Source organism: Odontomachus brunneus, unplaced genomic scaffold, assembly GCF_010583005.1.
Source record: "Odontomachus brunneus isolate Ranch 3 - 2012 unplaced genomic scaffold, Obru_v1 Obru_scaffold_256, whole genome shotgun sequence".
NCBI classification, from domain to species: domain Eukaryota; kingdom Metazoa; phylum Arthropoda; class Insecta; order Hymenoptera; family Formicidae; genus Odontomachus; species Odontomachus brunneus.
In genome coordinates this window covers 145,623-161,573 of record NW_022639706.1, presented here as the reverse complement: position 1 = coordinate 161,573, position 15,951 = coordinate 145,623, and the positions used below count along the sequence as shown (strand labels likewise).

The 15,951-nt window shown below is 34.6% G+C and overlaps 2 protein-coding genes across 3 annotated transcripts; one reads left to right on the top strand and one right to left on the bottom strand.

The window, feature by feature from the left end:
• Window positions 1-203: 203 nt before the first annotated feature.
• LOC116852795 (N-alpha-acetyltransferase 60) lies at window positions 204-3,911 on the top strand. The gene is made up of 2 exons (XM_032833469.1): window positions 204-1,130; window positions 1,834-3,911. The coding sequence occupies exons 1-2, from the start codon at window positions 845-847 to the stop codon at window positions 2,409-2,411; spliced, it is 864 nt and encodes a 287-aa protein (XP_032689360.1). The 5' UTR covers window positions 204-844; the 3' UTR covers window positions 2,412-3,911.
• A 1,096-nt stretch (window positions 3,912-5,007) lies between these two features.
• Window positions 5,008-12,169, bottom strand: LOC116852792 (cap-specific mRNA (nucleoside-2'-O-)-methyltransferase 1). 2 transcript variants are annotated; one of them, XM_032833464.1, is made up of 5 exons: window positions 12,049-12,169; window positions 9,605-9,692; window positions 6,989-8,724; window positions 6,263-6,648; window positions 5,008-6,055 (listed from the first exon to the last, which is right to left on the bottom strand). In XM_032833464.1, the coding sequence occupies exons 2-5, from the start codon at window positions 9,624-9,626 to the stop codon at window positions 5,587-5,589; spliced, it is 2,613 nt and encodes an 870-aa protein (XP_032689355.1). In that variant the 5' UTR covers window positions 9,627-9,692; window positions 12,049-12,169; the 3' UTR covers window positions 5,008-5,586. The 2 variants fall into 2 exon arrangements, with proteins under 2 accessions (XP_032689355.1, XP_032689356.1); XM_032833465.1 differs by lacking the exon at window positions 9,605-9,692 and having other exon boundaries at window positions 12,049-12,159.
• Window positions 12,170-15,951: the final 3,782 nt, after the last annotated feature.

Here is a 15,951-nt window from a genome sequence, read left to right as displayed (position 1 = left end):
TATATCTGTTTTCGTTTTTCTCCAAATTAAACAGAGACAGACACGTAATTTAACTGTCATATAAGGGCGGGTTTTTTAATTCATCGATGGATCCATCGCATAGTGCGCAAGTGCAGTGAAACGTTATATTTGCGCATTATGCGATGGATCCATCGATGAATTAAAAAACTCGCCCTAGCTTACCAAGAAGTTGAAGCAATCGACTCCTTGTGGAAAACTAATATTTTCGAATGTTCTCAAGTTAGAATATATATCACAAGTTTACAATGCTAGAAGGAGAGATTCGTGATCAACTCCCTGCAGTTTTCACCCTCCGGACACTTGCTTTTCATGACAAGTCACGGTGTCCAATAGAAGAATTTGCTTTCTTCTATTTACCGTAGCAATTCTCAGTCACGGCCAACCTGCGCGTGCGACCAACATAAGTCGTCTACATTATGTATGCTCTGTTCTTTTTAGCTGCGCTGCTGAACTATTGCGATAAGTTAGAGTGAGAGAAAATACATTTGTTTTACTTTAATTTATTATGCTAGTTCAGCAATGTAGCTAAAAAGAACAGACCAATGCTCAGGCGCGCGAATACTAGCAAGACGGCGAGTGTCACGTCTGTCGTACTCTCCAACGAGGGGTCGTCGCCAACGCCGTTGCGCGAGCCAGTTAACGACGAATCGACGGACAAAAACAAAATGTTCACGACACGCTGCTGCGTGTTTACCAGCGGTGACCGCGTGTGCGTGGTGACGACGTGACGTGCTCGTTCATGCCTTGTTGTTCGCGTGCGCATCGTTCCGGTGGCCGTGAATGATCAGCCGTAAGATGATGATCGAGAAGCTGCTGCGGCGCTATGGCAGTGTCCTTTAACCGGTACCTGATCCTACCGGAGATCGAGAGAAGTGAGTCTGGTGCTGCCTCTGCCGCTGTCGCCGGACTGGATGGCGAAATACGCTCGTACACGAGCGAGAGCGTCGTTTCGAGAAGCTATTGCTCGACTATCGCTGGCACCACGACTGTTGCCGCCGTAACGCCGTTGACGGTGCCGTTGTGCGTGCTGGGCGACGTGCAGCTGCGTTTCCTCTGTCCCGATGACTTGGAAGAAGTGCGCTCGCTCTGTCAGGATTGGTTTCCAATAGGTGAGTTCGTAAACACTTTATCATGCGAACGATAACACATTCAACCTCTTCTCTTATCTCTTATAAAATCTCTTATAAAATCTCTTATATCTCTTATAAAAAACCATCTCTTCTTCAAAGTTTCCAAATTTTTGTCTGTTAAGTAGACATTTGAAATTTCCTTCTTGGAACATGTAATATCTTTCTCAGATACCTTATTGGGCATTGGCTAACAGATTAGTAAAGATTTGGCTCATATCGATGATGCTACAAATCCTTCATGATGTAATCGTGTTTTTTTCTGTTGGAACTAAATTGATAACAGATAACAGATTGTTCTTTGTAGCTGAATTAGTGTACACTGTTAGAACTTAAAAAGAAGCAGATGTATGGTTATGACTAGTTATAAAAAAGAAAGAAAAAGAATTGGTGCAAGCTAGTACAGCCAATTTAGCTGCAAAGAACAGACAAAAAACAAGAAGTTTAATGTTACTTGTAAAAACATCCATCAAATTGTTTAAGCTTTGTTTCAAATTGTTAAAGAATTTATTTCTGTTAATATCAAAAAGAATCCAAGGTGAACTGAAATATCAGTTTTGGTATCTTTTTGTTATTAACATTAATAGTTTTTGAATTTTTTCTGTCATTAGTATATGATCACAAAACAGACATAGGCAGACAAATCTCTTTGGTCTTGATTGTAATTGAATATTTCTTCTCACAGATTATCCTTACTCATGGTATGAAGACATTACAAGCTCCTCAAGGTTTTATGCACTTGCAGCAGTATATGGTGGTGTAATAATAGGATTGATCGTCGCAGAGATCAAGTCATACACCAAGCTGAACAAGGAGGATCGTGGCATTTTGTGTTCCAGTTTGGGCAAGGATTGTCTAATAGGCTATATACTTAGCTTGGGTGTGCGTCGCACGTACAGGAGGAATGGGATAGCTTCACTACTTCTGGAACAACTACTGGCCCATGTAACCGCTCCCGAGCGTTCCTCCGTTAAGGCAGTCTTCCTACATGTTCTCTCCAGTAATGTTCCCGCCATACTGTTTTATCAGAGGTGTCATTTTCGACTGCACAGCTTTCTTCCGTACTATTATTCGATTCGTGGCAAGTGTAAGGACGGCTTCACGTACGTCCTCTACGTGAACGGCGGCCACGCGCCGTGGGGCATCTGGGACTGGCTGCGTTACTTGGCCGGTGCGATGACCAACTTCGTGCCGTGTCGAGTGCCGCGTTGGATCTGGCAACGTCTTCTGTGGGCGAGCACTGTTCTGTCGTATCACAGATGATATATTTTGTGATTTCTTTTGTTCTTTTGTATATTTATTTCTTTCTTTGATTTCTAGAGGTGTTATACGTAAAGTGCCATAAACCGATTGCATCTATAGTAGGCTCGTGGTAGAGCTACTGTCTGCTCTGTTCGTAATCCGAGTCTACAATAAATGGTAGTAAGTCTGTTTAGTTTTATAGCTCTAAGGCCTAAAATTTCTAATAAAAAAGCGTTTTTCGCCCTGGCCAGTTGGAATCTGGCCAAATCGCTTAAAGCTTAGGGATTGTGACTTCGGATAACGAAAAACGTTTTTAGCTGAAAATTACAGTTTTGGGCTGAGAGCATAAGGCTAAAAGTTCACTACACCTATTATATTGATAGAGTCGGACGTATGATTTTCTTAAGTAATCTAAACGACCGCAATGTGACGTACCCGAAGTCAGGAACAGACATCGTGTCGATTGTCAATCTGTAGCGATATGAAGGAACATTTACAATTACATTTGTCTAAAATTCGGGAAGCAAGGCCTCAAAGTACTTTAGCGTGGCTACCGTTACCAAGGATCGTCAGAAAAATGGAGAACGTACCAGTACTATATAATAGCGCGTTAAGATACTCGACATACATAACTGCCAAAAATTATTAAGTTGACATAGTTTATACGTTAACGTTGAATTTTTCTTCCGTGATTTCTAACAGCCGAAATTATTGATAATTTAAATTTGACTAGCAGACTTTTTGATGTATTTTTATTTAACTTAGAGCGAGATCAAAGAGGATAATTTATCCCTGATATTTATAGAAATTTATATGTTGCATGTATATCGAAATAAGAGATGTATGCACAGAATGAAACGAGCAATATATTTTCGAGTCATAGAAATATGTTAAAAATCTTGTCATTTAAAGATAATGTTTTACTCGAACTGAATTTTATATTTGTTATCTGTTAAATAATGTTCATCGTAAATATTAAGTTTTGTGATATATATACACATTTACTTTAACGTTAAATTAAATTAAAATTAATTTTAATTTACTTTAACGTTAAATTAAATTAAAATTAATTTTAAAATTGGCGTATTTAAATGTCAACTAAAATTAACCTTGTAGGAACTTGTTATAACATTATTACATTCTACATAGTGTAATTTGGAGTAATCTACATACGAACTCTGATATAATTTGAACATAATATATTTTTCTCGTTTCATTTGGTGTATATCCATTGAAGAACATTTTAATATTTACCTTCACTGAACTGTGTGTTCTAGATAAAAATGCTTTTTTTCTTTTTTTTTATCCACATTAAAACGATTATATTTACGACGAAAGCGTCAAGGATAAATTCAAAAAGAAAAACCGTGTGCGAAAGTGAGATAAATGCGCATACAGAAGATATTTATATACATATAATGTAAATATAAATATAAATATAAATATATATATATATATATATATATATATATATATATATATATATATATATATATATATATATATATACACATATATATACAGGGTGAGCCATTTTAATCGACAGATCCAAATTGCTCCTAAAATACGCCAGCTACAAAAAAATGGTTAAGACAAGAATTGTAGAGGACAACGGGGGTCATTTTACCTTTTTTGCTAATAATTTTGATCTTCAGATCGATTTTCAAGGTCGTCATTCGAAGATCAGTCATTTTTTTAAATTAGAACCCCTATTTTTGACACCGGATTCGAAAAGAACAGAAAATTTTACGTTAAAAATATTTAGATTTTTTTTCTGAGTCCAAGAAGGTCAAATAAAAAATGATTAAAAACAACTTAGAAGCTGTTAATGTTACTTTTAAAGATTTTTATACATGACAAGTGTTTCGCGGTACTAACAAATACTAATAGAAGAAAAGTTGCGAAACGTTGTCATTCCATTTCCGAAATTGATGCGCAATAATCTCACTTTGATATGATTATTAATAAGGCGTAATAAATAAAATTTTAAAAGTAAAAACAAACACTTTTAAAGTATTGCCTTTAACAATTTTTCTTTTTTGAGTGCAGGGTAACTTGAAAATTTTTTTTTTAAATATGGCTGACTATCCTCCTAATGAAATTGTTGATATGATATTAGAGGAATGCATAATAATTACGATGCTGCGTCAAGGTTTTATGCTGAACGCTATCCAGAGAAGAGACATCCAAACAACACGACAATACGAAGATTAACTCAAAGAGCTCACAATGGACATCTTGTTCGGCAACGACGATGTCATGACGAAAATAAAAATCTAAATATCATTTTTAACGTAAAATTTTCTGCTCTTTTCAAATCCGGTGTAAAAAATAGGGGTTCTAATTAAAAAAATGACTTTGACCTTCGAATGACCTTGAAAATCGATCTGAAGGTCAAAATTATTAGCACGGTAAAATGACCTCCGTTGTCCTCTACAATTCTTGTCTTAACCATTTTTTTGTAGCTGACGTATTTCAGGAGCAATTTGGATCCGTCGATTAAAGTGGCTCACCCTGTATGTGTATATATATATATATATATATATACATAAATATAAAAATAGTTGTATATAATAGTGTATTGAGATTGTTTGTAATAAATTAACATGTTATAATTTATGTATAATTTTATTCGAGTCCGAACACATACTATGTTATACTATGTTATACATTAAAATCCTATTCTTTCTTTCTACTGATGTCTCCTGGAGGGAATCAGTGAGAATGTTTTGAATAGGACTTACATTTATGATCTTTTTGTAAGATATGTACAGGCTAATGTTGTCTAAATACTTATAGTTATGAGAAATGTATTTAGCAGGTTTTTGGTGAGTAAAAATATAAATTTAGATGTTTTTATAATAAACAAAAATATATTCATTTACTTATTTTTAACCATTACTATAGTTACAATAATATATTAATACGGATTATTTTACATATTATCTATATATATTATGATATATATAAACTATATACAATGAGAGAGATATATATAAAGTATATACAATGAGATATATACATTATGACAGTTTTCTAAAACATAAAAAAAATTGCAATACAATAAGTTATCCGTTCCAATTTGTGAACATTGTCATGATAAATTGAATACAATCTACTCTCGAAAAAGTCGAGAAAAAGAAATCTACTCTAATGACATTCATATGACAGGCCAAAATAATTCAAATTATAAATTTTATTTTTGAGGTTTCTTGAGCATTTCGACTAGCGTGCTCATATTCAATGTATTGTCCTGTGGCCAATTCCAAACAATACGTCCCTCAAATGCTTCCTTGAAACTCGCCTCAGCAGCACGCGGTCTACACCTTTCATACTCCTTCAAATTTCTTTCCGGATTGAATACATATGTGTAATTGGTCCTCTGACTGACATAACGGGTCCAAGGACGAGCCGTACTTCTTAAGAAGAGTACGCTGTTAAGTCCAAAATACAGTGGTTCAAGCCTATCGATGTCCTTGTCGCATTCCAACGTATTCTTTTGAATCTCGTAAGGAGTTGACATACTTTTCACACGACGTTGTGAAATTCGCAATTTCTTGTCCACGTTCGGATCGAACATATGGATCTCCTTGGGGCGCACGCAAACATAGTCGTGCGGCGTTGGCTTCCACAGGGCGTCGCAAAATTTCTTGATCAACTTATGCCTGTAATACAAGTGTCTCATTAAAATTATATTCACACATCTAACCTTAGAATCTTATATATGTACATACATAAATACATTTTTTATTATATTTTTTATATACATATATATTTTTATCTATAAAGATTTATTATCTACAAAGATGTTGCAAATTTAAATAAGATTACTCATATTATGTTCGACAATACAAATAGAAACAATGTCTTACCTGTGAGTTATATATCTCATGCTTACATCCTCGCCACCAAGCATATAAGCATCCAAGATGTGTAACGCACGAGACTTGGTGAAATATTTCCCCGTCCATTTCGACTCGTATACCAGTTCAGCGTATACGAGAGTGTTAGGCGGCAATTCCAATTTCACCTCTCCAATGGACTCCCATTTACTCTTTACATAACGATAAACTCTTCTCCTGCCCAAACCTAGATAAAACGTTGCCATTTTATCCTCATCAACGTATTGTCCGGAGCTGCAGGGTATCCAATACCAATCATATGGTTGATTCAATATTGTGGTACTTGCTATTTCCTTGGTCAGTTTCTGTGCGTCGTGCCCGATAAAGCCAGTAGTATCGTTCAACATCTCCCGCACCTGAAGTCAAAATAATCGACACAATTGCGTATTAAAAAATGTTATATAGTGTTAATAAGTTACATAGTGTTATATACATATAGTGTTAATAAGTTATATAGTGTTATATACATATAGTGTTAATAAGTTTTATTTCAACTAAAATTTAAAAAATTAACTATTTCTTTGTATGACTTGTCAACAGCAAAGTCTGAATGCTTGAACCGCGCATGCAAATATTATCTAAAATGAATAACTACAATAATTATTGTTGACTGTTTTCTTGTTAACGCTCTTAGAGAAAGAGTTCAAGGTAATAATAAACACATTTATGTATCTATGGATTTATCAATCTACGTACCTTATCTTGTGGCTTGACGTTGTATGGTCTCATACGACTTTTATCGGGCAAATCCCAATACTGCAGACACAACTTTCGCATCTCCGTCTGCTTTGGTTCATTCAATGATGGATCCTCGCAAAAAGCAGCAATTTTTAAGAGATTCACTATTTGTCTCTTTCCCAGCGTATCGTTAGACTCCCTCAAATATTTAATAAATGTCTCGTCCGCTTCCAACTCACTAAGCGGTACTAGATGGGTCACATCGTTTTCATCTTTCTTTGACAACTGTGACATCACAGCGTTAGTGTCCATCAAATAACTCATCACAACTTCCGTGTCTGCCTTCTTTCCCTTGCATATTAAGTAGCGTTCCGAATTAGCTGGTCTAGAAGAGTTGGGCTTAAAAATGCAGATACTGTCGAAACATCTGTACATCAAGTAGACTAGTCCGACGCTAAACGGCGTGAACAGATCAAATAACTTGGTCACAAAGTGTCCACCTGTTCTCACAATCATCAGCGCTATCAAACATTGAGCGAGATAGAGCTGCTTTGATAAGATCTCCTGGATATTCTCCTGGCCTTCCACGGAGAAACCTCCATCTGACATCATAAAATGTACTCCCTTGCCATTCGTATGTTTCATTATCAATTGTCTAAACTCTATCTGATTTTCCGAATCATACACATCACCATTGTCGTTGGATCCGTAAAAGGGATGGAAAGTCTCGCATGGTCCGGCGTAAAATTCATCCAACTTAAAGTCGTTCTCATTCTTCAAAGTGAATCCAAATCCCTTGGCGTGCCACTTCTTTCTTGACAAGATATACTCGCTAAAACCACCAGGACCCGCGCATACATCGGCGAAGTACAACAATTCGTCATTCAAATTTTCCCAGTCAGTGAACATAAAATTACATGCCTTATTTATGTTCGCCATTTTAACAGCTGCTCGATTCAAGAAACCTGCGGTACGAATCGTCTCGTAGGGATTCGAACGAGTTCTTGCCTTCCGCATTTCAATCTTGTTCAAAACATCAAACATAGTCTTTGAATTGATGAGTTGTGCCATCATCTCTGAATTGCAGAAAGTGGTCTCATCGTCTATGGTTTTCTTCTTAGGCCCTATTGTCATCCAATGTTGTTCGCGCATGATGTCATTTATCGTTAACGTACGCGGATGCCTGTTCTGCAACCATTCTATATCTTCGATGACTTCTATTACTTCATCCTGAGGATTCCATTTCAAGCTCGCTTCTTTAAGTTCTGGTGCGGAATGTCCAAATCCTCTTCGACCACGTTGCATAAACAATTCTATGGGCTCCACACGACCCTGGCCGTGCTTTCCAAGACCTGTTCCTGAGTGATATCCCATCTTTTCCATCATACGCTGAGTCTTATCAATATATGAGACACCACTGGTCTTACTTTCATTTTCATCTAGCTTTATTTTTTTGCTAGATTGAGATACACTTTCATCAGGATCGCTAGTACTCACTTGATTGTGAGTACTATCATCACAGTGCTGATCACACACATTGGTGTTGTCGTCGTCAGAAGAAGAAGAGATATATTCTTTATATTCCATTTTGCGTTTACTATAGTATACTGGCTCCGGAAGCGGAATGTAGCGAATAGGACCGATCGAATCAAGATGCGGTGGATGTTCATTAAATTCATCAATTCCAAGTACCTCAGTACCAAAAACTCTTTCGCTCTTTCGCTCTTTCGCTCTTTCGGTCATTCTTGAAGTCACTGTAATAATAAATTGTTTGTAAAGTTAGATTTAAATTCAGATTTAGAAAAAATATTATTATAGGATATTTCATATAGAGTCAAGGGAAATAAACACTGTGATAGTCGAAAAAAAAATAGCTCTTTTTAGTGAATTTTTTGTGAGGCCCATAAAGCAGATAGATAAATAATGTTTTTGTATTAATTGATGTATTGATTTAGTCATTTTTGAACCGTCGGAAAATATTTTTCTATTTGATGAAATACATTTTTATTTTGGTATAAAATGTGTCTATAATACTCTGCAAACTTCATCGGCTCTGCACTTGGAGTCCTTAAAAGTAATCTGAAATAAAAAACCCAAGATTTTTTTTAAGTATATAAATATAGTTTTAATTAAGCGTATGAAAATTTTAATATTTTAATTATTCGCAAAATAGCGCATATTTAAAAAAATGTTTGAAAATATAGTATCGTTTTTTAGGAGGAAATTTCAATCGTAAAAAAAATTCGTATGCTTAACTAAAACTACACATTCATATACTTTAAGAAAATCTTGGGTTTTTTTTTGCAGGTGACTTTTAAAGACAGGGTGCAGATGACTTTTAAAGACCAGGTGCAGGTACATTTATACCTGCTTTAAGGATTTCTACCTGCTTTAGGGGCTTCACAAAAAATTCGCTAAAAAGAGCTATTTTTTCAGCCGTTACAGTGTTTTTTATCTCCTTTAAATAATAGAAATAAAACATACATTAAAATTAGAAATATTCGAGTTATTTTGAAATATTTTATAAATTTATTCAAAATTATCTTTATATATTTACACACATATAGATATAAAAAAAATTAAATTAAAACTAAAGAAATGAAAAATTGAAAAAAAAAAAAGAAAAATACATACTGTTTTCTATCTGATTCTCCATTTTTTCTCTTGCTGGTTTTATATAAGCAAGCTTTCATCTAATTTTCCGAGATCACAATACAATATCCTGAAAATTAAAAAATAATTATAAAAATAATTGTTAAAAAGAAAACTAATAGTAAAACAGAATATGATGAAGATAAAAATAGTTATTTTACTAAATATGATAAAATATAATAATGATTTACAAATTTTTTGAAACACTTTAAAGATAAGAAAATACTTTAAAAAGGTCAGACTCGAAAGATTATGTAGGCCCACATGTGATACTGTTTTTCACATAAGCTACTAAAGGTTAAAAAATGAATATATAAGATAGTCAGTTACTCTTCAATTTACTTGTATCACAAAAATATCATAAAGAGACATAAACAATAATGGTATGCTTTAGCAATACATAAAAAAATATGAGATTGTCAAAGAATTTTCCAAATAAATTATAGTAGCAAACCTGTCAAAAGTTGCAACATTTTTTCTCAACAAGGTTTTGCAACGCATACTATATATATGTAATAGGAAGATTTATCTTCTGAGAATTACTAGAAACAAATTTTTCCACAAGATATATTGAAAAATTTGGTGAGAAAAGGTATTGCAGTCTTTAATATATGGTTTGTTCTTTGTAGCTGAACTTGCTACATAGTTTGCATTAGTTCTCTTTCTCTCATGTTTTACACTAAGTCACAGATATACACTTGTTTCTTTTTATGTGCTACAAGTGTGCACTAGTTTAGCTACAAATAACACTCATGTGTTTTGGTTTCTGTAACAACATGTTTGAGCCTGTTTGGATATGATTTGCGATTATTATTTTTTTTTAAGAATATCTTGGAATTATTCCTAAGGAACATTTAAAAATAGGAAAAAGATTTAACAAAAAATAATTTATACAGAAAAGATACTAGAGGAAGAATACAGTGAGTGCTTTCCATTTAATGACACAAGTCGACAACCATCATTCTTTGTTCCATATTCAATGAGTAACTAAGATAGGATGATGTTTGTCGATTTGTGTTATTTAATGGAAAGCACCCAGTATGTCAAATATAGTCATAAATATTTTTGGGCCACGTTTGCTACCAACATTACATATGTGCGATGGATTATTTTATATTCACATATAAAATAACCATGTTTTACACAATGAAAAATATTATTATAGGATATTTCATATAGAGTCAAGGGAAATAAACACTGTGATAGTCGAAAAAAAATAGCTCTTTTTAGTGAGGCCCATAAAGCAGATAGATAAATAATGTTTTTGTATTAATTGATGTATTGATTTAGTCATTTTTGAACCGTCGGAAAATATTTTTCTATTTGATGAAATACATTTTTATTTTGGTATAAAATGTGTCTATAATACTCTGCAAACTTCATCGGCTCTGCACCTGGAGTCCTTAAAAGTAATCTGAAATAAAAAACCCAAGATTTTTTTTAAGTATATAAATATAGTTTTAATTAAGCGTATGAAAATTTTAATATTTTAATTATTCGCAAAATAGCGCATATTTAAAAAAATGTTTGAAAATATAGTATCGTTTTTTAGGAGGAAATTTCAATCGTAAAAAAAAATTCGTATTTTTAACTGAACATTCATATACTTTAAGAAAATCTTGGGTTTTTTTTTGCAGATGACTTTTAAAGACACCAGGTGCAGGTACATTTATACCTGCTTTAAGGATTTCTACCTGCTTTAGGGGTTACACAAAAAATTCGTTAAAAAGAGCTATTTTTTCAGCCGTTACAGTGTTTTTTATCTCCTTTAAATAATAGAAATAAAACATACATTAAAATTAGAAATATTCGAGTTATTTTGAAATATTTTATAAATTTATTTAAAATTATCTTTATATATTTACACACATATAGATATAAAAAAAATTAAATTAAAACTAAAGAAATGAAAAATTGAAAAAAAAAAGAACAAAAGTAGAGAAAGCTGCTTTGTAACAGTTGTAAAATTCGTTTTCTTATTGCTATGTGCTTTAAAATTTGGTTGAATCTAATAAAATCTACTAATCAGATTCAGAAATTTTACAATAGTTGCAAAGCAGTTTTCTCTGCTGAACGCAGCCAATTATATGAAAATAAATGTGATGTGGTCTGTGGAGTAAATTCTCCACATAAATCGTGTTAGCGAACGTGTTAAATACCTGACAATATTTGTATTATTGTAGTTTTCCATAAAAAAATCTTTGTTACATTCTAAGAAAATAAATCCACGTAATAAATTTGTTCATCTATAAATTTTGTAATAATTCTTAAAATATATTCTATAATTATGGTTATTTACGCGACATGTATAACAGATTCCCTAACCTCAAAACGTTAAACATTTATATTCTTTGACTAATATTGAATATAATTAATCAAGTCAGTGAGTCTCCTATGTTCTTTTATATTATCAGCAACTTACTTACCGCAAAATAAATATGCTTCTTACGTCAGCAATTCTTAGATTTCTGCGTCGTAACAGCACGTAGTTCTAGTAATAGCAATTGTCTCAAACACACCTAACACGCTGGGTAGTCAATTAGCGACTGGCAAGGAGCTGAGATGCGAGCGCAGCAACTCGCTAGAATCACCCCTTTTGCACATGCGCACTAGAGACTAGTGACAGAATCGTTTCTCATTGGTTTATACATCATCTTAAAATCATCTTTAGATGACATTTAGCCAATCAGAAGTTTCTTACAAGAAACCAACTGTCTCTTCACATTTTGCTGAATTAAAACGAATCCACAGATGTCTCTACTAAACTAGATTACTAACCAAGCACAGAGATGCGTTCAGATTCCCTACCCGGGTGCACTCTAGTACTAGAAGTGCTATAGTATATGTGACATACACTATGGTTGCGTTCCGTTTCACGCATTATGCGCGCATTGCCTACAATATACGTAACATGAACTATAGATAAATGCGCGCATATGCGTGAAACGGAACGTAACCTATAATGTTTCTAGTAATAGAGTGGATGAGGAATCTGAACGCAGCTCAGATATCTATACTAAACTAGATTGCTAACAGGGGCTCGATTCTTGACGGTATGCGAATGAGATACGCATGCGAAAATGTATAGTTCACGTTACATATACTGTAGATTTTCGCATAGGTATCTCATTCGCACACCGTCAAGAATCAGACCCCTGGTTATCTAAAAGCATATAAAACCGGAATCAAACTACGCATTGGAGATTAAGGGTCGCGGATTGAAGATTGTTATTTGACCAGTTGGAGCAAAGCAAACCAAAACAGAAGTTCGTTGATTCGTCAAAATTTAATCTTCAGTCCACAATTCTCAATCTCCAATACGTAGTCTGATTTCGACTTAACGGCTTGCGTCCAATAGAGTTTCGGTGCATGCGAGAAAATGGCCGCTACCGCCACATATTTTCACTACGTTTAGTCATAAAATTCTTTTGTTTAAAATGAGCAGAGCAAATAACGTTCAATATCATTTATTTTTTTTGTTACATTTGATGCAATAAGATGCTGGCATTTTTGGTTTTACGGCAGAAATTTAATGGCCACAATAACTCACATTATACGTTGTAAGTATTCACACAAGTGAGGGCCAAAGGATCGATTGTGTATCTCGTATCGGAGTGAAAATGACAAAAGTGAGCAAATTCACTAAGCATTGACCAATAAAGTTACAAATATTCTAGTAAATTTGCTCACTTTTGTCATTTTCATTCCGTTTTAAGATACACAATCGACCACCTGAGCATAAAGTTTAGCGCAATCATGATGTAAATATAAAGGTGTACCATTGCGCATGATGACGCATAATGATGATCACGCGTTGTAATGTAATGTGTAGTGAACCAGTTAGAAATGAGCAAGAATGCAACCCGATTCAAATGTCCAAAATTAATCGTACATTACTAATATGTATTTAAACTTAAAATCTGTAATATATATATATACTACTGTGTCAAAAAAGTAAGACCAGTTTTTATTTATTTCAAAAAATATTTATTTATTCTTCCAAATCTATTTCGTCGCCTTCAAAGTAATCCCCTCCCGACACAATACACTTATGCCAACGTATTTTCCAGTCCTCGAAACAAGAATTAAAGTCGCCTTCCGGGATAACTTTCAGAGCGCGTAGCGATTTACATTGTATCACTTCTATCGTTTCAAAACGATTTTCCCGCAGTGATCTTTTGAGTTTCGGGAATAGCCAGAAATCACACGGTGCTAAATCAGGCGAATATGGTGGTTGTGGAACAATATGGATCAAATTTTTGGCGAAAAAGTCACGAAGAACGAGTGCAGTGTGAGAAGGTGCATTATCGTGATGCAAAAACCAAGAATTGTCTGCCCACAATTCTGGCCTCTTCTTGCGAATAGCTTCACGCAAACGACGCATAACGCTCAAAAAATACTCTTTGTTGACGGTTTGGCCGGGTGGAAGGAATTCTGAATGGACAACATCACGATAATCGATGAAAACTATCAACATGACCTTGATTTTCGATCGACTTTGGCGCGATCTTTTCGGTTTGGCTTCACCTTTTGCACGATATTCACTGGATTGGTCGGTGGTTTTCGGGTCGTAAGCATAAATCGAGATTTTATACGTTTCAGGCCCAAGATATCTTTCAAAATGGTATTGGCAGATCCTTTTGAAATACCAACAGCATCAGCAAGGTCTCTAACAGTCATTCGACGATTAGCAAGCACAAGTTCTTCGATTTTCTTGACGTGTTGTTCATCGGTAGGGGTGTATATCAGTTGGACACGGGGCAATTGGACATAGTCCAATCACAAGTCGCTGTTCCAAGGGACCCTACAAATGTCTCTAATCACACGGTGCTGTGATTGGCTGTGTCCAAATGCACCGTGTCCAAGTGCACCGCTCTCCATCGGTTGATGGTCGTCCGGAACGCTCTTCGTCTTCAACACTTTCACGACCTTCTTTGAACTGTTTATACCACTTGTAAACATTCCTTTCTGACAAAGCATGGTCCCCGAAGGCTTTCTGCAACATCCTGAACGTTTCTGCACCCGAAATTTCATTCCGCAAACAAAATTTAATGCAACTTCTTTGCTCAATATAATTAGACATTGTAAAAATCGCCGAATGCACTTTTAGCGTCGTACAAAACCAAGCGTAAAGCAAAAAGTAATGAATGTTTTGACATGAAATTTGTCACAGATGTCTGTCACAATGCTGCCAACTTAGAAAAAAAATATTTATGATGTGCGGTTTACCCGCGCGATTTAAATTGAAAACTGGTCTTACTTTTTGGACACAGTAGTATATATACTACTGTTAGCAATATAGTAGTATATATACTACTGTTAGCAATATAGTAGTATGTAATACTACTATATTGCTAAATAATGGGTGTTTCCGAAATGTCCAGGGTAAGGTCAAGTTGAGTTAGTTCCACTACAATATCCATTACATATACTATATGTGGAACTAACTCAACTCGACCCAACTCTGGATATTTCGGAAGCACCTAATAGCATGTTCGATTGGCTCTGGATTAACACACTCTGGGTTATTCAGCATACGTTTATTGGTCGAATAAGTATTTATAAGCTTTATGATTGGCTAGTAGAGATTTATGACGTCATTAATCGTTCTCGGAGCGATTAACCCAGGGCCAGTCGAACACGCTATAAGGGCCATCACACACAAAATTATATAGACGCATATGCATAGCATAAAATCGTATGGACCAATGAGCATCGAATATTAAGTCGCCATATTGATCATTGATGTTTAATATTCGATGTTCATTGGTCCATACGATCTTATGCTATGCATATGCGCTATGTAATTTTGTGTGTGATGGCCTTAAGAGAAAAGTCCGGCCCCAGAACCACGGTACGGGAATATGTATTTCTCTCTCTTTCTGAATGTATTGTGAACATTATGCGTCAGATAGATCGTATCCGCCAATGGGAAAATAAATTATATTGTACAAAGTTGCATGTAATAGGTTATACTATATGCTATAACATGAGTACCCGGAGATGCTATTTATGCGAAAAAAAGCAGCTGTAAATAAAAATATTAGTTTAAATTAGCAGTCTAATAGTATATAGGGTTGCGTCCCAAAATTCTACTCGGTGGGTAAAATACATTTAATTGACCAATCATGATAAAGATATCCTAGTTATCTTTGTTTTTATTGGTCAATTAAATGCTACTTATAGTTCAGCCTAGTTTTACTGGTGAGAGGCGTCGCGATCATTGGCTGCGTTCAACAGAGAAAGCTGCTTTGCAACTGTTGTAAAATTTATGAATTGATTGGCACTCTTTTGGATTCAATCAAAACTAAAAGCATTTAATTACGATT

Excerpts from the sequence above, each read along its gene's own strand:
- LOC116852795 (XM_032833469.1), top strand. The coding sequence starts at position 845 with ATGGCAGTGTCCTTTAACCGGTACCTGATCCTACCGGAGATCGAGAGA. Across the intron at positions 1,131-1,833 it reads TCAGGATTGGTTTCCAATAG|ATTATCCTTACTCATGGTAT; the intron begins GTGAGTTCGTAA and ends TTCTTCTCACAG.
- LOC116852792 (XM_032833464.1), bottom strand. The coding sequence starts at position 9,626 with ATGGAGAATCAGATAGAAAACA. Across the intron at positions 6,649-6,988 it reads ACGTCAAGCCACAAGATAAG|GTGCGGGAGATGTTGAACGA; the intron begins GTACGTAGATTG and ends TTTTGACTTCAG. Across the intron at positions 6,056-6,262 it reads ATGAGATATATAACTCACAG|GCATAAGTTGATCAAGAAAT; the intron begins GTAAGACATTGT and ends CTTGTATTACAG.